Source organism: Mustela nigripes, chromosome 7 (genome assembly GCF_022355385.1).
Source record: "Mustela nigripes isolate SB6536 chromosome 7, MUSNIG.SB6536, whole genome shotgun sequence".
In the NCBI taxonomy this organism is placed as follows: Eukaryota; Metazoa; Chordata; class Mammalia; order Carnivora; family Mustelidae; genus Mustela; species Mustela nigripes.
The window spans coordinates 25,442,389-25,468,435 of NC_081563.1; the positions used below are offsets into that span (position 1 = coordinate 25,442,389).

The 26,047-nt window shown below is 40.5% G+C and overlaps 1 protein-coding gene across 1 annotated transcript in view; it reads right to left on the reverse strand.

Moving 5' to 3' along the window:
* Positions 1 to 2,159: 2,159 nt before the first annotated feature.
* Positions 2,160 to 26,047, reverse strand: part of SRD5A2 (steroid 5 alpha-reductase 2) — a 48,839-nt gene continuing 24,951 nt past the window's right edge. The window contains exons 2-5 of the mRNA XM_059407593.1: positions 14,488 to 14,651; positions 9,140 to 9,241; positions 6,267 to 6,417; positions 2,160 to 3,772 (exon numbers count right to left, since the gene is read on the reverse strand). Of these exons, the coding sequence (XP_059263576.1) occupies positions 3,706 to 3,772; positions 6,267 to 6,417; positions 9,140 to 9,241; positions 14,488 to 14,651 (484 nt within the window). The 3' untranslated portion in view covers positions 2,160 to 3,705. The remainder of the gene's footprint in view (positions 3,773 to 6,266; positions 6,418 to 9,139; positions 9,242 to 14,487; positions 14,652 to 26,047) is intronic.

The window sequence follows — 26,047 nt, forward strand, 5'->3', positions numbered from 1 at the left end:
TTTTAAATAATAAATGACTTTAGAGGGAACGAGTGTGTTCAGGACTTAAATTCACACCCATCCAAATAGGTTATGCTGAGTCTCTCTTCTAAAAGCCTGCTATGCCCCCTACGAAGACAGACAGACTTCTGGTCCTTAAAGGGATAAGGTAGGATAACTGTTCTGACCAGCTATATTTCAACACTGCATTTCAACACTGCAGGTCTCAGTGTCTCCATATATTGTGTGAAAAGATGGAACTAGTGGATGTCTTAAATGTGCTTCTGCTCTTTCATTCTGAAAGAACACTATAACATCTTCTACAAGGTCAATAGGAAAACATTCCCTCCATGAAAATTTTAGCAAGACTGAGACAGACTATCTTGTTAGCTAAGCCACTGTCATATTTTACTCTCTGGTTTCAAAAACCACTCCCCAGAAACCTAAATTTACCATATTTTTTGTAGCACTCTAGTTTTAGGAGAAAAGGGAAATACATTTAGGGATGGGCACACCTTCCCTTCAGACTTTTACTATACTCAATCTGCATACATATTCTAGTCCCGACAGAGAAAACGGGCCGAAAACTATGGTCCCAGAGCATGGAGAATACCTCAGTTTCAAGGGAAGAGTTAAGATTGTGTGAAGTTTATTTCACCCTATGTTTAAATTAAGAAGGTGCACATTAGGGGCACTAAGGCTCTTTTGGTAGAGCTTGGCAGGTTTGATCTTGTGGTCATGAGTTCAAGCCCCACGCTGGATATAGAGATTACTAAAACATAAATAAATTTTTAAAAAGGAAGGATTATGATCATGTTTTTTTTTAAAGATTTTATTTATTTATTTATTTATTTGAGAGAAAGAGAGAGTGAGAGAGAGCATGAGAGGGTAGAAGTTCAGAGGGAGAAGCAGACTCCCCATGGAGCTGAAAGCCCCATGCGGGACTCGATCCTGAGACTCTGGGATCATGACCTGAGCAGTTGCTTAGCCAACTGAGCCACCCAGGCACCCAGGATTATGATCATGTTAATCTGAAATGACAATAGGGTTTTTTCAATTTCCAAATATGTATATTACCATATTAAATCAGGGTTGGCCTATAAATTCTAGAGAGTGCCCTCTTGTAGCAAATTTAAAAAAAAAATGCAGTTGCTGAATGGCCGCAGTTTTGTCCCAAGATTGCACCTCCTGGTCAAAAGGGAGCTGCCATTCATTGAGTGCTTATTACATTTCAAGGACTGGCCCAGATATTTTATATGGTAATAAGATAAAGGTTTTAATAAAGCCAATTTTCAATGTCATGGAGAGAACTGGAAGACTTTCATTTCACTGAGCCCAAGCTATACCTTAAGATTTATGTCACTGAGAATATCTCGCCGTCTGTGTATTCCTAAACATTAGGGGTGGCATCTGGCCTTAGCGCATTCTCCAGCACCTTGCCTGCACCTGCTTCCACGACTGAGCTATGGTTGAGAAATCATATAAGTTATATTTCTCTTTTGTTTTCAACTCAGAGCCCCTAATTTCAAGTTGACAAAATGAAGACAGAGGGCAGAAAAGAAGCAATACTTTTAAAGAAAGAAAGAAAGAGAGGAAGGGAGGGAGGGAGGAGGGGCGAGGAAGGAAGAAAGGGAGGCCAACAGTAACAACAACAACAGGGCACCTGGGTGGTTCAGTGGGTTAAGCCTCTGCCTTTGGCTCAGGTCATGATCTCAGGGTTCTGGGATTGAGGTGAGGCCCATGTCCGGCTCTCTACGCAGCAGGGAGCCTGCTTCCCACCGCCTTTCTCTCTGCCTGCCTCTCTGCCTAATTGTGGTCTCTCTCTCTGTCAAATAAATAAATAAAATCTTTTTAAAAATTCTTTAAAAAAGGGACGCCTGGGTGGCTCAGTTGGTTAAGCAGCTGCCTTCGGCTCAGGTCATGATCCCAGCGTCCTGGGATCGAGTCCCACATCGGGCTCCTTGCTCCGCAGGGAGCCTGCTTCTCCCTCTGACTCTGCCTGCCACTCTGTCTGCTTGTGCTCACTCACTCTCTCTCTCTCTGACAAAATAAATAAAATCTTAAAAAAAATTCTTTAAAAAACAACAACAACAAAAAAAAAACCCACAGCTCTACCAACACCTTATAAAAATCTTCATGAGCCCAGGAATTTTTCAATTCAAACAAAATTACTTAGCATCCATGATTTGAGAGGCATTTAATAAAAAGAAAACAGAAAACATTTACATGACTACAATTTGTATTTTTCAGTAACATACATCATCCTCAGACCTTTCAAACGTCTTGTTTCTTGTACAGTGAATTTCTGTACTTAGTACCTTACCTGACCAAATTGGTGTACCTTTCCCAAAAGGGCTTGCTAAACATTTCCAATGCTTGCCACACACCTAGATCCGAGAGGACAAATAGTTTCCTACATTCTGGTTCTGAGTCTTTAGCCCCTCCCTTAGAGAGCCCAGCATCTGAGCACCCACTCTAGGGTGACCGGTCCACCAAGGCTGCAAATTCTAATACATACTAGCTGATCAGTCCACATTCTTAGGGGGTTCCATGGGCCCATAGCCTCCAATGCTTTAAGGGAAACTGGAATGCAAGATCTAACTTTGAAAACTTCCAATGTTTAAAGAAAAAAACAAAAAACAGAGAAAGTCAAACTGTGTGAATCCTTGTCTGAGCTTAACAAAAGATGTTTTCTGCCCTGCCTGTGCCCTCAGGGACTTGGAGGACCCATGTTCAGGCTGCCGCTAGGAAATACATTTCTCAGCAGATCCCAAAGACTGCCGTGAAGAAATTGCAGAAAAGTTGCCAAGCACTTCTGGAATACTTCCATGTCACTGCCAATGTCCTATCCAGGCAAGCAACAACATATGATCTTGCTCAGTCATTTCCCTCTTTTGACACTCTCTCATCATTTGGGTATTTCCACAGGTTTCTGAGAATATCGGAATGGGCAGTGTCTACCGTAAAAGGCTTTTTCACTCTCTCACTAGCCAACCAGAGTCATGTCTCTCCCTCTGTGGTCAAGAAAACCTGACATTCAACAAACCCACACCAGTTTTCTGAGATATCTCTGACAGGGATCTGGGAAACTTCAGGAGGACAAAGGTGCGAGACCGTGCACAAATTTGAGATGGGGTCAATGCCTCCACCTTCGGCCATATGAAGAGAGGGCTCCTCTATTAAAAGCCCATGTCATCCCTTCACATCCTTCATAATTAACTGAGGGAGAGGAAAGCATGACTGGGTTTTCATTTGGGAGATTTGCTCGGGGTCCATGCAGCTCCAGAATTTCAATATTGCTCATTTGTATAGGCGTAAAATATGTACCTTTAATAAATTCTACAAGCACTGCCCTCAACTGAAAACTGTCCTGGCTACAGGGATTTCTTACATTGACAGAGAGCCACACATACTTAGATCACCCAAAGAAGGAAAGACATGGGGAAGTTTCGCACTTTCTAGGAGGACTAGATAAAGAGCAGATAGATGTCTCCATGCAGAGAAAAGCCTTGTCAAAGCTTCAACAGGAGATCAGGAGAGAGACCCTGGAAAGACACACAGAGACACACGGAGTAGCCACCCCACAGGATCTCCAGGCTGGCTGTCAGAACACAAGAGGCCTCCTGGTTTATATACACACTGGAACTTTCAAAGTTACAAGCTCAGCAGCTTGATGGTGTTCAACAGTCATGTGGGAGCTTTTTGTTTCTTTTTTATCTGGTTTCTTTAGAAGATAAATGGAATGAGGGCCTTCCGAGATTTGGGATAGTCCTCAAACATCTTGAGGTAGAACCTAAAAGATAAGAAAGGAACAATTATAATAAGCAGTGGTCAACCACTGAGGTTTGCTGGGTCTGAGATCCTTGTTCCAAACCAACCTACAGTTACTCAGGGCCTGACACTTGCAGATGACCCTCTGTCCATTTCCCTCCTCCCTCCTGCATCTCCTCCCATAAATGTTGAAACTTCTTGGATTGGGAAATAAAAGTAACTGCCAGAGGACAGTGGTGATGATTGCGCAACATTATGGATGTACCTGATGCCACTAAATGGACCACTGAAAATAGCCAAAATGGTAAATTTTATGTTATGTGTATTTTACTACAATAAAAAAAGGGAAAAGCCAGAAGGAACTACTCAGTGGATTCAATTGTGAATTAAGGAATCAGAGCCCCCAAAGATCATGGGCAAGATTAATCCTAGAGAACTGGCAATTTCCCAGGAAAATATCCCCTCACAAAGCCTTGGAAATGCCAAGAAAATGTTACCTCGTATTCTGGGTTGAATTGTGTGCCCCCAGAATACATGCTTGAAGTCTTAACCTGGAAGACTTACCTGGAAATAAGGTCATGACAGATACAACTTAGTAGGTAAAACAAGGGCATACTAGAATAGGAAAGGCCCTTAATCCAATGACTGAAGAGAACAAGAGACACCAAGACAGAGACAGGAAGGGGAGGAGGCCATGCGGACAAAGAATGGGGATGGAGCTGTAGACCATGGAATCTCAGACTGGGGCGCAACCAAAAGCCAAGAAGAGGCAACGAAAGATCCTTGCCTAGAACCTTCAGAGGGAATATGGCCCTGCAAACACTTGGATTTCAGGCTTCTGCCTCCAGAACTTGAAAGAATAATTTTCTACTGTTTTAAGCTACTCGATTTGCAGTCATCGGCTTTGGCAGGCCTGGAAGATTAATACTCATTGTGAAATGGCTTTCTCCTTGAGTGACCAGGCTGTCCTAGCTAGTTGAAGCTGATAGTTCTCCAGTGATAATCACGATGATGCACTCTGTTAAGGTACCTTGATGTGAACGGGGGACAAACAGTAATAATATGTGACAAGAGGTGGCTGGTTTCTCGTGCTATGCTCAGAAAGGGGTAAGGAATTTCTTCTCACAAAGGCCAGTTAGCCCTACAGGAAAGATGCCTGGCCTTCCTTCTGGAGCCATCTCATCTCACAGGACAGGGCCATGGTTTGGATTTTGCTGTTGCACCAGCTGGAAACCTCTGGTGGAACTGCTGTCCCTCCGCTGACTGGCCTCACCTGAGACTACTGCCCAGGACCCCTCCAACTGCTGGCTGATGGCACTCTGCCCTCTTCCCCTCTGTTTCTGGTGGGCAACAGACTCTGCCTCAAGGGAGAATGTGGACGATCTGACAGGCTGGAGACGCTCTTTCTGAGGACAGCTACTGTTTCATTCATTTCCGACACATCTGCATAAAGTCCACTCTGAGGAAAAGATTCTTGGTTTAACCTTCAAAACTACAAAATTAGCCTGACTAAAACACCCATGCAGGAGCTTAAAGGGTCCCCTCGGTCCTGGTTCCAAAGCTGCTCCCCCTTGAGCTATCCCTTCCTCTCTGTCTCTCCAGCTGCAAATGTCATTTGGGATCTGAATGCCAGAAAGGATCTGAAGTTCAGGTGCAAATCCTGATAACAGCTTAGTTCATTACTCTTCCTTGCCTTGCAGTGATGCTTTTAGTTAATGCCTTTGTCCCCAGCCCATCCCAGGTACAGGGTCTGGCGGGGAGGTAGAAGTTAGTAAGGCTTTAGCCTAGACCTATAGAGAAAGGGTTCTAAGCCCCTACAATTCCTGGCATTCTCCAGATGAGGGGACAGTCCTGAAATCACACCACATAAGCGTTCACTTATTGTAACTTCCCAGGAAGCAGCTATGACCTTGGCTGGATTTATGGAGGGTGGGTGTTGCGGATAGAGGGGAGTGCCAGAGTAAGCACTGGTGTTACACAGATTCTGGGAGATTAATCCTGGCGTTTGCAGGGCTCTGTGATTACCTGAACTATTAGCACCAAAGCCAGAATTAAACATGGGAGCCACACTAGACCAGGGGCTAGCCTTTCCCCTGGTGGTACTATATCGTGGCTGGACCTCAGGATTATCTGTGAAGCTGCGGACTATGCTGCCCATGGGACGCACTTTGGGAAATGTGGTAGAGGTCACTTGAACTGAAGCACGGAAATGGAAGATACTTCAGGGACCTCTCAACCCTTACTTAGAACCCATTGCCAGTGACCCTACTAGGAATGCACAGAGCCCGGGTCAACTAACTCATAATTTCCTTGCCAGGAAACCTTCTTCCATAAGGTAGCAGGTGTGGCTTCCCAAGTCACCGAGGGTGTGCCTCTCCCTACATGGGTTTCGTTTTACTCATTTAAAACAAAAAAAAAAGTATTTACGGTACTGTCACCCAGCTGAAATCCAAATTCAGTGAAAGCCCAGAAAATCAGAGTTTACCAATCCGGACTTGACTGATCAAGAAATTTACCTGTGATGGTGAAAAGCTCGAAGCCCCAGGAAACAAAGTGAGAAAAACGCAAATCCAAGTGAAGGGAGGGACCAACTGGCCAGGGCATAGCCGATCCATTCAGTGATCTCACCGAGGAAATTGGCTCCAGAAACATACTTAAACAAGCCACCTGCATGCGCAGAATGAAAAGTCCATCATCAGAACTGGATCACGGCCACAGTCAAACCCCACTGCTTTGTTCCAAAACACATAAAGGCAGTTATGACAAATGTGGGGCTGGAGACTTCCTTATGGTCATCGCAGTCTGGTGCAATCCTCTTGGAGAGAAGGGTAAACACAGTGACAATAGCCTGTTGCCCTCAGAACTTCCTGGAATCCTGTCGCCAACTGCTTGATGGGCTCAAGCTAATCTCTAGCGACTGCTGCACCCCTGACTCAGGGCTGGACAATGATGAAGAGCAGGAGGTCTGGTTTTTGTTTTGGAACAAAACAAAACATTTGTTTGGGAATGTTTGGAAACATTAAGTAATGTTTCCAAGCTACCTCACTTTTCCCCTGGACACCTGTACAGCGTATTTCACGTATTTCACGTATTTCAGACAAAATGAACAACATGTTCTGTGACAACCTGAGCTGATTCCAGAAGTAATGAGAGTTTCCCATGGCATTTGCAGGTCCCCACCCACAAGGGAGTGTATGTAGACTGTTCAAGTTGAAAGACGTGAGTGGGAGCTGCAGGGGTTTTGCCCCCCATGGGGGCCTGGTGAGGTCTGCTTCTGCTGATGTTCAAGGTTTACTTTTTTTTTTTTTTTTTAAGGCTTACTTTTCTATCCAACCATATATGTCTAACATCAGACCTGTAAATAGAAATCAATACATTTCCAATGATAGTAAATGTATCTACTTTCTGCCCCACAGTAAACTAAAACTAATTTTTTCTTTCCATATTTATATAAAGAATATTTTGTTTTTAAATCATCCTGTAACATACCTTAATAGTTAGAAATGAACTTTGACAATCTACCTGTTAAGAGAATTCTGTGCTTTTCTTTGGCTAGTTTTTGAGTGAATATTTAAAATCCCAAAGCTCCTTCAAGTTGTCTTCCTTAAAGATGACACTGCATGAGCAATTCCAGACCGGTGATTTCCCAGACCCTGGGAGAAACCACTGACCTCCTACAGAGGGTCTATAAATTGCAAATGGGATATCTCAATATATGGCTCCATTTTTGTTGGATATAGACATCATGAGGATGTCAGCAATGCTTAAATTCATTTAAATGCTTTCCTGAATTCATGGTAGCTCTGCCATTATTTGATTCATAAATGAATATCAATACCATATTGTAATTTAGGAAAAATTTTAAACATTTTAAAGATTTACTTTATTTACACCCATTTACAGCAAAAAGGGTGTAAATAATAAGGGTGAGGATAAAAATAAATAAATAAAATCAAAAAAATAAAAATAAATAAATAAACAATAAGAAACAAATAAATAAATAATAAGATAAATAAATAAAATAAAATGAATTTAAAAATAAATAAATAAATAAAGGTAGATAAAAATGAATAAATAAATAAATAAAGATAAAAAGGGTAAATAAATAAGATTTACTTTATTTACACCCATTTAATTACTCCCATTTACACCCATTTACAGCAAAAAGGGTGGGAGCTCTCAACCCACACATATAGCACCTAAAATAGTGACAGATTACTTGGACTAATCACTCTCACCTGCTTATGTTTGTCAACGTCACACATTGGTTTCTTGGAAACAGTTGAGATTTCAAATATTCTGTGACTTCATATCTGACAATGCATTTGTACTTGCAAGACCCCCATCTTAATTTTTGATTAAATAATTTTGGCTCATCATGCCACTAAGAAAATACAAGAGGCAGGAAGTAGATACAGTACAGTGCTACCCCTGACACTGACTAGATTAAGTCTGGGTCAGCTGGAGAAGACAAGTCATATACAATTCAGCTTTATTGGCTAACTCATGAAGAACCAACACTGTGTGTACATATGATGCTTAATTTTCTGTGCTAACCTGACTGGGCTACAGTATGCCTAGATATTTGATTAAACATTATTTCAGTGCATAAACAATTAATTCTGGAACACGGAAAAGAAATTTTAAAAATAAATAAATATTTAAAACATATGTATTTTAAAAAAATTATTTCGGGTTATGTCTGTGAGGTTGTTCCTGGGTGAGATTAACATTTGAATCTACACACTGACTAACGCAGATTGCCCTCCCCAATATGGATGGACCTTATCCAACCCACTGAAGGCCTGAATAGAACAAAAAGGCCAAGTAAGGGAGATTTCACTCTCTCTGCCTGACCATCTTTAGGCTGTCGTCAGTCTTCTCCTGTGCACGGACTAGAACTCACACCATCTACTCTCCTGGGTCTCCAACTTGCAGGTAACAGATCATGGGATTTCCCAGCTCCCATAATCATGTGAGCCAACTCCTCAGAATAAATTTCTTTATGTATCTATCACTGTATCTTTATCTATATCCTGTTGGCTCTGCTTCTCTGGAGAAGCCTAATACGGTACATGGTAATCTTACCTACTGTGACGAGGTGGCAGCCAATTCCCCCCTTACCCCAAGCTTCGCTGTCCCCCATCCTCAAGGTATTATGACATTGTACCTTCCTGAGGGTGCCCCTAACTGAACTTCCAGGTTTAGATCCATAAACGCCAAAGTGCTGTGGGGTAGAAGGGGATATGAAGGAGAATGCAGAGGCAAATTGGGATATATTGTGTCATTTGGGCCCTCACTGCCCCCTCTATAGTTGCTGCTCATAGCACAATCCCTGGGACAGGCTCTCAAGGCAGAGTGGAAATCTGGAGGGTAGGGGAGGTGTTACCTTGTGGAATCCTATAGATGACTTCTCCGGGCTTCCTGAGCTGGCGCAATATATAGTCACTATGAATGTTGACTCCCATTCCCAAAATAAATAAGAAGACACCTTAGCAAAGAAGACAGAGGGAAGAAGTTACAAATGTATCCTGGCGGGATGCCTGGGTGGTTCAGTCAAGTTAAGCGTCTGACTTTGGCTCAGGTCATGATCTCAGGGTCCTGGGATTGAGCCTGCACTGGGTTCCCTGCTCAGCGGGGAGCCTGCTTCTCCCTCTCTCTCTGCAGCTCCCCCTCCTTGTGCTCTTGCTGTCACACACTTTCTCTCTCAAATAAATGTAATTTTTAAATTTTATTTTATATAAATTGTATTTATATATAAATTGTATGAATTTATATATATAATTTATTATATGTAAATTTTGTATCTTATTTATTTTATTACATATAATTTATTTTAAAAATAAATTTTTTTAATTAATTTTTAATTTTTTATAAACATATATTTTTATCCCCAGGGGTACAGGTCTGTGAATCACCAGGTTTACACACTTCACAGCACTCACCAAAGCACATACCCTCCCCAATGTCCATAATCCCACCCCCTTCTCCCAAACCCCCTCCCCCCAGCAACCCTCAGTTTGTTTTGTGAGATTAGGAGTCACTTATGGTTTGTCTCCCTCCCAATCCCATCTTGTTTCATTTATTCTTCTCCTACCCACTTAAGCCCCCATGTTGCAAGGGAAGCAAGGGAAAAAATGAACTATTGGGATTTCATCAAGATCAAAAGCTTTTGCACAGCAAAGGAAACAGTTAACAAAATCAAAAGACAACTGACAGAATGGGAGAAGATATTTGCAAACGACATATCAGACAAAGGACTAGTGTCCAGAATCTATAAAGAACTTAGCAAACTCAACACCCAAAGAACAAATAATCCAATCAAGAAATGGGCAGAGGACATGAACAGACATTTCTGCAAAGAAGACATCCAGATGGCCAACAGACACATGAAAAATAAATTTTTAAATGTATCCTGGTTTTGGTGTTTTTCTCACAAGCTAAGTTTCTTTTGTTTTGATTTGTTTAATAAAGGAGAAAGAAGGGCATTCAATTTCAAATTCTAAGAATGCTCCAAAGATATTGCAAAGGGTGGCCAATTAGCCATTGTTCCAAGTTTGGGTGGAGAGGCCATATTTTCATAGATCAAAAGACTGACAGTATACACTGACATGAGATGGAACAATGTGGGAGATGAGAGAAAGGGAAGAACACCATTGTCCAATACTTGAATGAACGAATGAATGAATGAACAATAGCAAACTTTTGGCTCATTCCCAAATAATTAAATTGTGGTTGGCAAACTCAACCACTAATTCCAAACCCTCCTCCTTTGCCTGCCCCCACTACAGAGGCTGGAAGTCTGAAAGCAGTCACGTGACCTATTTCTGCCATAGGATACAAAGAGACATTTCCTTGGAAATTTTTACTTTCCTGATAAAAGGGAAGATGGGACCAGTGCCTCTACTGCTTCCCTCCTCTTTCATCGCCAGATGTGATGCCTTGAGCTATAGCAACTGTCTTGCAATCGTGAGGTGAATACAATGGGACCAGAGGTACACATGTTAAGAACAGTGGAATAGAAAGTATAGAAATTTCCAGGAATCTTAATGATATCTGTAAACAACTAAAGGAACGCAGAAGCCACCTACCTTTGGACATTCTTGTTATGTAAAAAATAGACATTCTTAATTATTTAAGTCATATGCACTAGTTTCCTGTGACTCACTGCTGAGAGCATTCTGGATTGATACACCCATTCCCGTGGAACTTAACATAAGTCAGACTGGGGAGCTTGGCACCTAGCAAACTGGTTTCAACCACTATCAGGTCACACCCACAGTCTTGTTGCCCATTCATGAGCTCAGAAAGAAGCCCTGGTCTGACGTGAGGAGAGCCAGGATCAGGGATGTGAGGTCTTGCTCCCCAATGGGCACCATGACAACCCAGAAACACTCACTGTTCCACATAGATGTCCAACTTTACCTCTCAACAATGTGTATTTGTGCTATCAAAATACAAGAGGTGAAAAGCAAGAACACTTTAATTAAAAACAGATCTACTCTCACCTCCTTTGCTATGACAGGAAACAATGATTTGCAGTCTTGTCTAGTCAAAAGATCATTGGCCATTGTATGGTGACAGGTGATGACTGCACTGATCTTGGTGAGCACTGAAGAATGCCTAGAATTGCATAATTACTACATCATGCATCTGAAAGGACTCTAACATTGTATGTCAACTATACTTCAATAATAATTTAATTATTGGCCTAGAAGAAAGGGAAACTGGGGAAAGACACCAATGGCAGGAGGTTGAAAGAAGGAGGGGAGATAGCACGCACAGTAGCAGACAATGCAGAAATCCTAGACTCTGTGTCTATGTGTCCTTGGGCAAGCCACTGACCCTCTCTCAGCCTCCGTTTTCTCATCTGTAAAATGTAAATTTGAATAGTATCTATTTCACAAGTGCCGTACAAGTCTCCCTCATTTGTTCACTCATTCACTCATTTATTCATTCAAATAATATCAATTGAGAGCTTACAATACAAAGAGTTGTCCTAAACACCAAGGATACAGTCATGAGAAAACAGTCAAGGTGTCTGTTTTCATAAAGCTTATATTTTAGCATAAGAAGACAGAAATGAATTCAAATAATTAAAACATTTTAAATCATATAATGTCACTGTAAAGCAGAAAATCATAGGATCATGAGATAGAAAGTGAACTTGGGGTGGGGGGAAGGTATCTCCAACTTAGATGAGGTGAATGGGGAAAACTTTTCTGAAAATTTGGCATTTTGACCTGTAATTGGAATAATAAGAATGCACAGATCTGAGGGAGAGCAATCTGGCATAGGAATTAGCAGGTGCAAAGGCCCTGAGGCTAGAATAGTTTCATTATGTCTAAAAAAACAGAAGGAAGGCTGGTGCAGTTGAAACTTTAAGATAGAGGGAAAAGTGGGAAAATGTGGACAGAATGCTAACTAAAAAAAATATATACCCTGGGGCACCTGGGGGGCTCAGTGGGTTAAGCCTCTGCCTTCAGCTCAGGTCATGGTCCCAGGGTTCTGGGATTGAGCCCCACATCAGGCTCTCTGCTTAACAGGGAGCCTGCTTCCCCCCCTCTCTCTGCCTGCCTCTCTACCTACTTGTGATCTGCCTGTCAAATAAATAAATCAAATCTTTTAAAAAAATACATTAAGCATTACAGGCTTTGGTGAGGAGTTTGGATTGTTACGTACGAAATAAAGCCACTGGCAGGTTTGAAGCAAGGACAAAATAGGAAATGATTCTCAAAATAGGTCGTATTTCAGTTTCCCCAGATAGCCCCAAGATGCTTCTTATAGGTGGTTTGTGAAAACCAAAGTCCAGTATAGGACCATCCTGTTATCTAGACATTATGTCCTTTAAGGCCATTTTAATCTTGCCCAGACCCATACTCTTAGGGAAAAAGAAAAAAAAAAGATTTTTTTTTTATTCACTTTAAAGAGAGAGAGAGGTATTCATACACACACAGGTGGAAGGCAGAGGGAAAGAATGTTCAAGCAGACTCCGCAATGAGTGCAGAGCCCAACTCTGGGCTCGATCTCATGGATCATGGGATCATGACCTAAGCCAAAACCAAGAGTCAGATGCTCAACCGACTAAGTTGCCCAGGTGCCCTAACCCTTATCTTTTTAAAACTTTTTTCAGGGCACTGGCTTCTTCAAAAGACACCAGACAGTTGTACCTCAGAATACCTCCCTTTCTAGACAAGACTGGCTCACTTCTTGATGGTGACATTCAACTTACTTCTTCAGTCTCCTTATTTCTTGTAAACTGACAAACCATTTTCCTGTACAGTTATATTACCAGCTCAACATATAATTAGGTTCATTTATTGTTTTTTTCTCCATTTTAGGAAACTTTCTTCCAGTTAGATTTTGGAGTTTTTTTTTTATTTAGTTTTATTTATTTAAGTAATCTCTACACCACACCCAGGGCTCAAACTCATGACCCCAAGATCAACAGTCACTCGCTCCACCAACTGAGCCAGCCAGGGTCCCCCATTTAGATTTTTTAAACCAAATTATTAAGTTTCCTAATTCAAAGGACAAAACCATATTAAAAGAAAAGCTTTACCTGCCATCCCAATCTCTTTCCCCCAGACCCTCCATGCCACCTTTTTAAAATTAGGGTTTTTTCAAACGAATATTCCTTTTTCCAGTTTCACACACACATTTTCCTTCCATCATTTTTACATGAAAAGTAGCATACTGGATATACAATGGTCACACTTTATTTTATTTAAACAACACATATTCTGGAGATGTCTGGTAGGAGCACACAGAGGTCCTCCTTGTTTTTGTTGTGTTTCGTTTGTTTGTTTCTGTGGCTCTGAACACTCCATTCTGTGCACGTGTCAACCCTCCAGTCGGCTGTGTTTTCAAAGGTTCCGTCTGACGGCTGTGTGCACAAGGGGCTACTACTGAAAGCCAGGCCCCATGGCAGCAAGAAACTTAGTTGGAAGGTCCCCAGGGCGGTCCCAGCAAGAGGTCATCACGGCTCAGACTAGGATGAAGTCGGAGCAGTGAGGGAGGGAGGGAGCCTCGTGGGTACATCTTACTGAGCTCCACACAGCCCTACTAAGCAAGCGGACTGATAGAATTTGACCAGTGATGTAAAGAGGAATTAAGGGTAATCCCTGCGTTGGGGTTTAAGGCAAAACAATACACAAACAATTGAACCTTCTAGACTTGAGTTCCTCATTGCAGATAATGAAAAAAACTTCAACAGTGTTTTCTACTATTTTAGATAAAATGGTCAGGAAAAGTCCCTTTGAAGAGGTACAAACTGTTAGACACCTAAATAAAGTCAGGGACCAACCTCCACCAGTGTATGTGGAGAGAATATTCCATATACAGGGAATGGTCTGTATAAGAGCTCTGGGGCAGGACCAGCTTGACCATTTCAGGCCCCAGCAGGAAGGCCACAGAGGCTACAGCATAGTAATTGGTTGGAGGCAAGAAATGGGGTCAGGAAATGGGGCTAGACCAACCACATTTGGGTGTCACAGGCACAGGCAGCATTAGGAATTTGTCTTTTATTCTGAGATTAGTGGAAACGCCCTGGAAGAGTCAGAGGTAGGGAGTGACATGTTTTTCAAAGGGCTCTCTGGCTGCTTTATAGAAAATAGAGGGGGGTAGCAGGGGGAGAAGAGGAGAATGGCATTCCATGGGGGATTACTGCAGTAGGGTGGGGGAAAGTGGTGGGGATTTAGGCGGGGGTGTGGGTAAGAAGTGGCCAGATTTACTTACCCAGGCGAAACCGTCCATCTGTGTACCACTCAGCTGGGTATTCAGCACAGTAAATCAGGTAGTAGCCTTGGAGAAGTCCATTTCCCGTGCAGAAGATAAACCCTCTGACAAGGAACGCAACTGGGAAAGGCCTCCCTCTAGTAAGCAATGAGTAAACAAATGTCCTGAGATAGATGGAAAAGAAATGATAGGATACAGTGTTAAAAAAAAAATCAATCAATTAAATGAAACAATTACATCAAACCCATTTTTAAAAATCATTTTCCCTTGAACTTATGCAAAAAAGGAACATTATTATTATTCCATTCTAGAGCAATCATTTATGCTATCATTTGTCTTGCTTCATTAAAGGCCATAGTAGTCACCATGTATTACCTTATTTTATTCTCAAACCAGCCTTGAAAGGTAAATTTCATCTCCATTTGGCAGTTAATAAATTCAATCCTATGAGCCCAGGATTGGAGCTCAGCTTTATATCAATCTACAAATGAAAACCAGATGACACTGGAAAAAGGGAGAGCCTTGCTCGCCTTTGCAGCAGTGGAATGACATTTTGATAGCTGATCATACAGCTTTCTATATGTCGCTCTGAAATGATTTAATTACCGATATTGTGGCATTTCCTAGGAAATGGGCTGCAGACTCTCTCGAGAAAAGAGAGAGATTCCTCTGCCTGTTAGGAAGCATGATTCTAGAGGAATCTAGGAAAATGGGATTAAAAATATATAAACAGCCTCAAAATAAGATTTGCCCAAGATACAATGTTAAATACTAGAAATCAGCTACATTTTCTTTATAATTTTTCTTCTTTTATGGTGCAATATAATAATCATATAGGTAAGCTCATAAACCTACATGAATAGTTTAATGCATAACTATTAAACACTCATGTAGTCACTTAACAAATCAAGAACTAGAACATTCCCTTCACCATCAGAGGCTTCTTTATTCACCATATATTCTCTCTATTCACCCAGAGGTAAGCACCAACCTGATTTTTTATAAAAACCACTTCTTTTACTTCTTTATAATTTTGCCACATTTGAATGCATGCCTTAAAAAAATAGTTTATTTTGTTCATTTTTAATTCCATACAAATGGAGTGATATTCTATGATTCCTAGAGTATCCCTTAATGTTTTATTTCTTTAACTCATCATATTTCTCAGATTCAAGCAGGCTTTTGTATATAAGCTATAGTTCATATATTTTCACTGTTTTATATTACCATCAAGTATAAACATACCACATATGTTTATCTATTTTACTTTGATGGATATTTAGGTTGGTTCCAAAATCTTGTAACCTCTCAGAGCTATTTTCCCATTATTTAATGATTGTATATTTTATGTTTAAACTTCAATACATCTGGAATTTCTTTTGTTGTAAGAAGTTCGATAAGAATCCAACATAAGAGGCACCTGGGTGGCTCAGTGGTTTAAGCCTCTGCCTTCAGCTCAGGTCATTATCCCAGGGTCCTGGGGTCAAACCCCGCATCAGGCTCTCTGCTCAGCGGGGAGCCTGTTTCCCCCCTTCTCTCTGCCTGCCTCTCTGCTTACTTGTGATCTCTCTGTCAAATAAACAAATAAGATCTTTAAAAAAAGAAAAAAGAATCCAACATAATATTTTTCCTAATGCTAGTAAATTTACTAAACTGTCTTCTTTCACTGACAAGCACTTCCATGGGTATTATGTACTAAATTATAAAAGTTGGTTCTTTCTCTGGACTCTTGATTCTGTCCCATTGATCTATTTACTGTCACTACTACACTGTCTTAATAATTGTACTTTTAATATATGTCTTAATACCAGGTGGGACAGGGGCACCTGGGTGGCTCAATCAGTTAACCATCTGCCTTCTGCTCAGGTCATAATCCCAGGGTCCTAGGATCAAACCCCTGCATCAGAGTACTTGCTCCATGAGGAGCCTGCTTCTCCCTCTCCCTGTAGTCCTGCCTACTGTGCTCTCTCTCTCTAACTCTCTGTCAGAGAAGTAAATAAATAAAATCTTAAAAAAAAAAAAATCTAGGTGGGATTACTATTTTCAAAGTAAACTCTATTCCCAACATGGGGCTAAAACTCACAACCCCAAGATCAAGAGTTGTAGGCTCTACTGACTGAACCAGCCAGACATGGAGTGGGTGGGCGGGTGAGGCATTCTTACATTACTACTGTTTTTGAGGATTTTCAGTTTATCCTTATTTATTTCTTCATGTGAACTTTAAAAACAACTTATGGAAATTTCAGAAACACTCTTGAAGTGTGAAAATTAATTAAGGGAGTGAAATAGCAAGAGGACCTCTGAGAGTTCACTCCTCCATAAAAGCAAAGAAAAAACTGGCCAAAAAAAGAAAAAGTCAGAATCCACTTTTTCAAAACTCAGTATCAGCCGAAGGCTTACAGCAACCTGGGGAGAATTTAAGCAAGAGAATATCTGGACATCAGGAAGGGCAACAAACATTGTGGCCTTTTCATTTACCCTAGTGCCACTTCCCACTTTACAGCTTGGCAGAAGCTGAAAGGTAACAGCCCACCTTCCTGGGACTGGAGGGAGGCAAATGGGGCTGGATCTCTTTCAAAGCCTCAAACCCAAAGAGAAATCACCATTCAACCTGTTTAGTGGTTCCCTAGAAGACTGCTCAAAAGGCTAGTCTTACTCCACCTCATTCAAATGTACCCCGTGCTAAATGTTTCTGGGCCAGGGGAATGTTTTTGGATGTTTTGCCAAGACAGTGGCCTGAAGCAATGGATAATAGGTAGGACAAATAATAAACTCACCAAAAATCTTTAAAGGAAAGACAGAGGAATGAGACACCCATAAGGGGTTTTGAAAATCTTGGGTATATTTCTGGGAATCTAGACCGCCATGCACATTCATAGGACCATGCCTAAATTCAAAAACACACCTGAAAATGTCTTAAACTCTCACCTCTGATTAACCTCAGGGTTTTCCCAAGTAGCTAATGAGGCTAAAAGCAGAACTATAAATTATGTGGGTGATTATACTGTACAGAGGCCCTTGGCAAAACCGGGAGACATTTGATCCAGGTGTTTAGGTAAGGCTCTGTCCCACTGCTAACTGATCCTTGAGCTAACCAAGCAGTGACTTCAGTGACTACAATAATCAAGACTTCATAGATGGGACACCTGGGTGGCTCAGTCAATTAAGCCTCTGCCTTCAGCTCATGTCATGATCTCAGGGTCCAGGGTTGGAGCCCTGCATGGACCTCCCTACTCAGCGGGGAGCCTGCTTCTCCCTCTGCCTCTGCCCCCCCTCCCCCTGCTCATTCTCTCTCTTAGTCTCACAAATAAATAAATAAAATATTTAAAAACTTCAGTGAATGAGTTCAGAAAAGTCACCAAGTAAACAAACAACTATGACAAGAACAAAACCCCGAGCCACCCAGGCACCCCTAATTTCAGGACTTTATAAGTCTAAATGCAAAGCCAAAACTCACTGCATCTCATCCAAAGGAGTACATAATAACCAGAACAGGCTCATGGCTATAATAAACAACTCTAAAGTATCAGAGTTTCCACATAATAAAAATCCATCTCTTGCTGGTGTCCCGTTGCAATGCTGTTCAGGGCTGGTGCTCTGTGCCACAATCATTCAAGACCCACACTTGTCCTAAGCATCTTCCTCTTCTGGCAGGCAAACAGAGAGAGGGAGCATGGGGGAGTATGTACAGGTTTTCCCTATGGCCAAGCCACAAGCTAGAAGTGGGATAGAGATGACTTCCTCCCTCACTCCTCTGGCCACTGCCTCTGGCCACCAACCTTAAGGAAAGTGGGGAAATGTAGCCTCACTGGATTTCTCAGTGGGAAAAGGAAAAGAGAATTGATGAAACAGAGCACAAGTGATAGGTTCTAGAAAGCCAGGAACCCTGGAGAACAAATAAAATCCTTCTGATAGAAATGACTCTGCTGCCCGGTAGCTGAAAAGCTGGAAGCAGTTCAAAATAGATGTTTCAATGAATAAAGCAATTAAAAAAAACAATGACGAGAAAGGAATACAGAGTCAAGCAGCCTGAGAGGTTAAAGATTAGTACCAGTGGAGGGTTGCTGGTGAGTCTCGCCTTCAGATCCCACATATGCCCTGAGACTCAGTTTCCCTGGTTTGGGACCACTTTGGTTTAATTCCCTCCTAACGACATTTTCATTCTTTTGTGTTTGTTCTGATACAGAAACTGATAAGTACTCTGTAAATATAAACTTTTCTATCCCTGCTAAGTAAATATTCATTTGGGGGACTCTTATTGGAAAGGGTTAACGGAAATTGCAAATCCAAATTAAACCAAAGAAACAGCCTTTAAAATTACACATCTTCCATAGACCAACTCATATTTAACTAAGTCTTCTTCAAATATAAATCCTCTTGCTAAGATTATCAAGCCTATTGAAGACTTTTCACTATATGAAATTTTAGACTTCATTGTCAATCAAAGTAAATTCAAACTCTATGTTTAAATATAAGTTTCCCATGTAAATATTTACTTGTTATGTCTAGTAATGACTCCCTCACCCCATGTCCCCCTTCACCCACCACTGCATTGTTTTGCTTTCCTTTACAGCAAAACTCCTTCAAATAGCTGTCTACACTTGCCATCTCTTTGTCTTCTCCTCTTCTTCTTTCCTCCGTCTCCTGCTGTAGAAACTGATCTTGGCAAAACCACCAGAGATCTCCACATTTCCATATCTAAGAGTCAATTTTCTGTTCTCTTCTTGTTTGACAAATTAATCATTCCATCCTTCTGGAAACACTTTCTTCACTCAACCTCCAGTACACCATTTTCTGTTGGTTTTTCTTCTACTTTATCAATTTTTTCCTATTTTCCTTTGATGGTTTCTCTTTATCTCCTTGACCTCTAAATATTAGAGTGCTCCAGGGCTCAGGACGCTTTTCTTTACTTCCAGCCACTGTAGATGAGACCACATCTAGTCTCATATCTCTAAGTATCATATACAGAATGAAAACTCCCAAATTTCAACTGAGTTCAACTCCTTGAACTCAGATTCATATAGCCAATGTTCCACTAGACATCTAGTAAACTAGATTTTAAAAGCTAGATAAAAAAGGATGTCTCAAGGGACACCTGGGTGGCTCAGTCCATTAACTGGCCGCCTTTGGCTCAGGTCATGATCCTAGGGTCCTGGGATTGAGTCCTGAAATGGGTTCCTTGCTCAGTGGGGAGTCTGATTCTCTCTCTCTCTCTGCCTCCTCTGCCTGCCACTCTGCCTGCTTGTGTGCGCTCTCTCTCTCTCTCTGACAAATAAGTAAATAAAATCTTTTTAAAAAAGGATAGCTCAAACTTAATCATCCAAACCCAAACCCCTGATCCCCCACTTTCCCCAAAATTTGCACCTCCTTAAGTCTGCCCCTTCTCAGTAAATGACAAGTTCATTCTTCCAATTGTGCAGATTGAACCACTGTTGACCTCTCTCTCTCTCTCTTTCTCTCTCTCTCATACCCAATATTAAATCTATTAACAAATCCTGTCAGCTCCACAATCAAAATATTTCTGGAATCTAACTACTTCTAACCAACTCTATCAAACAGAAAGATAATAAGAAAATCTCCAAAACATGGGAATTTAACTGGATAATTCCAAATAATTTATAGTTCAAAGATGAAGCTCAAAGGAAATCAAAAACTATATTGAACTCATTAAAAATGAAAATTACAACATATCAAAATTTGTAGGACACAGCTAAATCAGTGCTGGGAGGGAAGTCTATAGCTCTAAATGCATACAACAGAAAATAGGAAAGATCTCAAAGCTCCCACCTTAGGAATCTAGGAAAAAAGAAAAGCATAACTCCAAATACTCCCAAAGGAGGCAGAAGAAAGGCAATAATAAAGATAAAGATAAAGATAAAGCAGACATTGAGGGAGAGAGGATGGCAGAGAAGTAGGAGGTTCTGTTTCAACCTGTCCCCTAAAGTAAGCTGATTACCTAAGAAAGAACTCTGATCACCCACGAAATCAGCCTAATATTAGAATTATACACTTCTGGATCTCTACAGGGGCAAAAGACATCAGTGGACAGGTAAAGCAGAATGGAAACATAGGACTGATATCGGAAGATGAACAAAAAGGGGAGGGAGCCACCAGAAGTGACCCATTGGAAAGTAATAACTCCAATATGAGAGTGCACTGTGATTGGGGATGAGCATTAACTTGGAGTCTGCTTGAAAGAACTCAAAAAGAGCAAAAGATCTTAAGGGGAAATTGGTGGAATTGGGCAGTTAGGGACAGGGACTTAAGTCCATGGACCCAGGACTGCCACCACAGGTGAGCAATCAGAGAGCACGATGAAGAAGCCAGGTCTTGGTCCCTGAGCCACCAGTGCACGTGAGAGCATCTGGGTGGCAGCACCATGAGGGAGTCTGGTGTGGAAGTGAGCCAGCACTCTCTAGAACCACAGCCTTTTGCACTCTGCCCTCTAGTCTAATCTAAATCCTCTAAAAGCTAGGGTAACTGAGGCAGAAGATAGAAGTAGTGATCTGGAGGACAAAATGATAGAGAAAAAGGATCCGGAAGAAGCCTAGAACAAACAGCTTAGACGCCATGAAAACAGATTCAGGGAAATAATGACACCATGAAACATTCCAATGTCAGAATTATTGGAATTCCTGATGGGGAGGAGAAAGAAAGAAGACTAGAGGATATAGCTGAACAAATTCTCCATGAAAATTTTCCCAATCTGGCGAATGAAACCAGTGTTCATGTACTAGAGGCAAAAAGGTCTCCCCCCAAGATCATAGAATCTAGAAAGACCTTGAGACACGTGATTGTGAAAATGATGAGTCATAATTTTAGACAGAAGCTCTTGAAAGCAGCTAGAGGGAAGAGATTCCTTATGTACAGAGGAAAGCCCATCAGAATAACATCAGACCTGTCCACAGAAATCTGGCAAGCCAGAAAGGACTGGCAAGATGTATTCAGGACACTAAATGAGAAGAATATGCAGACAAGAATACTTTATCCAGCAAGACTGACATTCAAAACGGATGGAGAAATAAAGAGCTTCCAAGAACCACAAGGTTTAAAAGAGTATGTGAACACCAAGCCAGCATTGCAAGAAATATTAAGAGAGGTTCTATAAAGGAGGAAAAAATCCAAGAATATTATTGAACAGAAATATATGGGGACAATCTATAGAAACAAAGACTTCACAGGTAACATGATGTCAATAAAAACATATCTCTCAATGTGAATGGCCTAAATGCGCCCATAAAATGGCACAGGGTTGCAGATTGGATAAAACGACAGGACCCATCCATATTTTGTCTAAAAGAGACCCATTTTGAACCTAAGAATACATCCAGACTAAAAGTGAAAGGATGGAGAAGCATCTTTCATGCCAATGGGCCTCAAAAGAAGGCTGGGGTAACAATTGTCATATCATATCAATTAGATTTTAAACTAAAGACTGTAGTCAGAGATACAGAAGGACACTATAAAATTCTTAAAGGGACTATCCACCAAGAAGATTTAACAATTGTAAATATGTATGCCCCCAATATGGGAGCAGCCAATTACATAAGAAAACTGTTAATCAAGATAAGGAGTCATATTGATATGAATACATTGGTAATAGGAGATCTTAACATGCCACTCTCAGTAGAAGACAAATCATCCAAGCCAAAAATCAATAAAGAAACAAGAGCATTGAATGACACATTGGGCCAGTTGGACCTCATAAATATATACAGAACAATCCACCCTAAAACAACAGAATACTCATTCTTCTCGAGTGCACGTGGAACATTCTCCGGAACAGAACACATACTGGGTCACAAATCAGGACTCAACCAATACCAAAAGATTGAGATTATTCCCTGCATATTCTCAGATCACAACACTTTGAAACTGAAGCTCAACCACAAGGAAAAGTTTGGAAGGAATTCAAACACTGGAAAGCTAAAGACCACCTTGCTTAATAATGCTTGTATCAACCAGGAAATCAAAGAAGAACTTAAACAATTCATGGAAACCAATGAGAATGAAGACACTTCGGTCCAAAACATATGGGATATAGTGGTCCTAAGGGGGAAATACATAGCCATCCAAGCCTCCCTCAAAAAAATTGAAAAATCCAGAATACATCAGCTGTCTTTACACCTTAAAGATATAGAGAATCAACAGCAAATTCAGCCAACTCCATACACAAGAAGGGAAATAATCAAGATTAGGGCAGAAATCAATGAGATAGAAACTAGAGATACAGTAGAATGCATCAATGAAACTAGAAGCTGGTTTTTTGAAAGAATCAATAAAATCAATAAACCATTGGCCAAATTAATCCAAAAGAAAAGAGAAAAGCCCAAAATTAATAAAATTATGAATGAAAAGGGAGGGATCACAACTAACACCAAGGAAATAGAAACAATCATCAGAAATTATTGACAATTATATGCAAATAATTTAAGCAATCTAGATGAAATGGATGCATTCCTGGAAAACTATAAACTCCCAAAATTGAACCAGGAAGAAATTAACAACCTGAATAGACCAATATCTAGTAACAAGATTAAAGCAGTGATGAAAAACTTCCCAAAACACAAGAGCCCAGGAACTCTTTGGTAGGATTCCCTGGGGAATTCTACCAAACATTCAAAGAAGAAAAAAATACCTATTCTCCTGAAGATGTTTCAAAAACTTGAAGCAGGAGGAAAACTTCTGGATTGAAGTTTGGTCCCCAAACCAGGCAAAGATCCCACCAAAAAGGAGAATTTCAGACCAATATCCCTGATGAATATGTATGCTAAGATTCTCAGCAAGATCCTCGCTAATAGGATCCAACAGCACATTAAAAAGATTATCCACCATGACCAGGTGGGATTCATCCCTGGGCTGCAAGGATGGTTCAACATTTGGAAATCAACCAATGTGATAGAACAAATCAATAAGAGAAGAGAGAAGAACCACATGGTCCTCTCAATTGATGCAGAAAAAGCATTTAACAAAATCCAGCATCTGTTCCTGATTAAAATGTTTCAAAGTATAGGGATATAGGGAACATTCCTCAACTTCATAAAATCTATCAAAAACCCACAGCAAATATCATCCTCAATGGGAAAAAGGTGACAGCGTTCTCTTTGAGATCAGGAACACAACAAGGATGCCCACTCTCACCACTCTTGTTCAACATAGTATTAGAAGTCCTAGCAAGAGCAATCAGACACAAAGAGAAATAAAAGGTATTCAAGTTGGCAGTGAAGAAGTCAAACGCTCTGTCTTCATAGGTGACATGATACTTTTTAGGAACACCCAAAATTACTAGAATTCAAACAGCAATTCTGGAATGTGGCAGGATACAAAGTCAATGTACAGAAATCAGTGGCTTTCTTATACACTAACAATGAAAATACAGAAAGGAAAATTAGAGAATTGATCCCATTTACTATAGCACCAAGAACCATAAGATATCTGGGAATAAACCTAACCAAAAAGGTAAGGGATCTGTACTCAAGGAACTACAGAAAACTCATGAAAGAAGTTGAAGACACAAGAAGATGGAAGACCATTCCATGCTCATGGATTGGAAAAATAAACACTGTTATACATGATAGAACCCTACATCTAAAGGAGCTGGACAAAGAACAACAAAGAAAGGCTAAACCCAGCAGAAGAAGAGTAATAAAGATCAGAGCACAAATCAATGAAATAGAAACCAAAAATAAAAATAAAAATAAAACAAATCAATGAAACTAGGATCTGGTTCTTTGAAAGAATTAATAAGATTGATAAACCCCTGGCCAGGCTTATCAAAAAGAAAATAAAATCAATAAAATCTTGAATGAAAGAGGAGAGATGACAACCAACACCAAAGAAATACAAACAATTATAAGAACATATTATGAGCAACTCTACACTAACAAACTTGGCAATGTGGAAGAAATGCATGCATTCCTAGAGACATATAAACTGCCAAAACTGAACCAGGAAGAAATAGAAAACCTGAGCAGACCCATAACAGGTAAAGACATTGAAACAGTCATCACAATTTCCAAATAAACAAAAGCCCAGGACCAGACAGCTTCCCAGGGGAATTCTACCAAACACTGAAAGAAGATTAATTCCTATTCTCCTGAAACTGTTCCAAAAAAATAGAAATGGAAGGGAAACTTCCAAACTCATTTTATGAGGCCAGCATCAGCTTGATCCCAAAACCAGACAAGGATCCCATCAGAAAAGAGAATTACAGGGGCACCTGGGTGGCTCATCGGGTTAAGCCTCTGCCTTCGGCTCAGGTCATGATCTCAGGGTCCTGGAATCGAGCCCCGCATTGTGCTCTCTGCTCATGGGGGGCCTGCTTCCCCCTCTCTCTGCCTGCCTCTCTGCCTACTTGTGATCTCTCTCTGTCAAACAAATAGAATCTTAAAAAAAGAAAAAGAAAAAGAAAAAAATCTTCTCTTAAAAAAAAGAGAGAGAGAGAGAATTACAAACCAAGATCCTTGATGAACACAGATGCGAAAATTCTCACCAAAATACTAGCCAATAGGATCCAACAGTACATTAAAAGGATTATTCACCACGACCAAGTGGGATTTATTCCAGGACTGCAAGGTTGGTTCAACAAATCAATCGATGTGATACAATACATTAATAAAAGAAAGAACAAGAATCATATGATACTCTAAATAGATGCAGAAAAAACATTTGACAAAGTACAGCATCCCTTCCTGATAAAAACTCTTCAAAGTGTAGAGACAGAGGGCACATACCTCAATATTACCAAAGCCATCTACGAAAAACCCACCACAAATATCATTCTCAATGGAAAAAAACTGATAGCTTTTCCGCTATGGTCAGGAACATGGCAGGGATGTCCATTATCACCACTCCTATTCAACATAGAACTAGAAGTCCTAGCCTCAGCAGTCAAACAACAAAAAGAAATTAAAGGCATCCAAACCGGCAAAGAAAAGGTCAAACTATCTCTCTTTGCAGATGATATGATACTATATGTGCAAAACACAAAAGACTCCACTCCAAATCTGCTAGAACTTGTACAGGAATTCGGTAAAGTGTCAGGATATAAAATCAATGCACAGAAATTAGTTGCATTTCTCTACACCAACAACAAGACAGAAGAAAGAGAAATTAAGGAGTCAATCCCATTTACAATTGTACCCAAAACCATAAGATACCTAGAAATAAATCTAACCAAAGAGGCAAAGAATCTATACTCAGATAACTATAAAGTACTCATGAAAGAAATTGAGGAAGACACAAAGAAATGAAAAAATGTTCCATGCTCCTGGATTGGAAGAACAAATATTGTGAAAATGTCTATGCCACCCAGAGCAATCTACACATTCAATGCAATCCCTATCAAAATCCCATCTATTTCTTTCAAAGAAATGAAACAAATAATCTTAAAATTTATATGGAACCAGAAAGGCTTCCAATAGCCAAAGGAATATTGAAAAAGAAAGCCAAAGTTGGTGGCACCACAATTCCGGACTTCAAGCTCTATTACAAAGCTGTCATCATCAAGACAGTATGGTACTGGCACAAAAACAGACACATCGATCAATGGAACAGGATA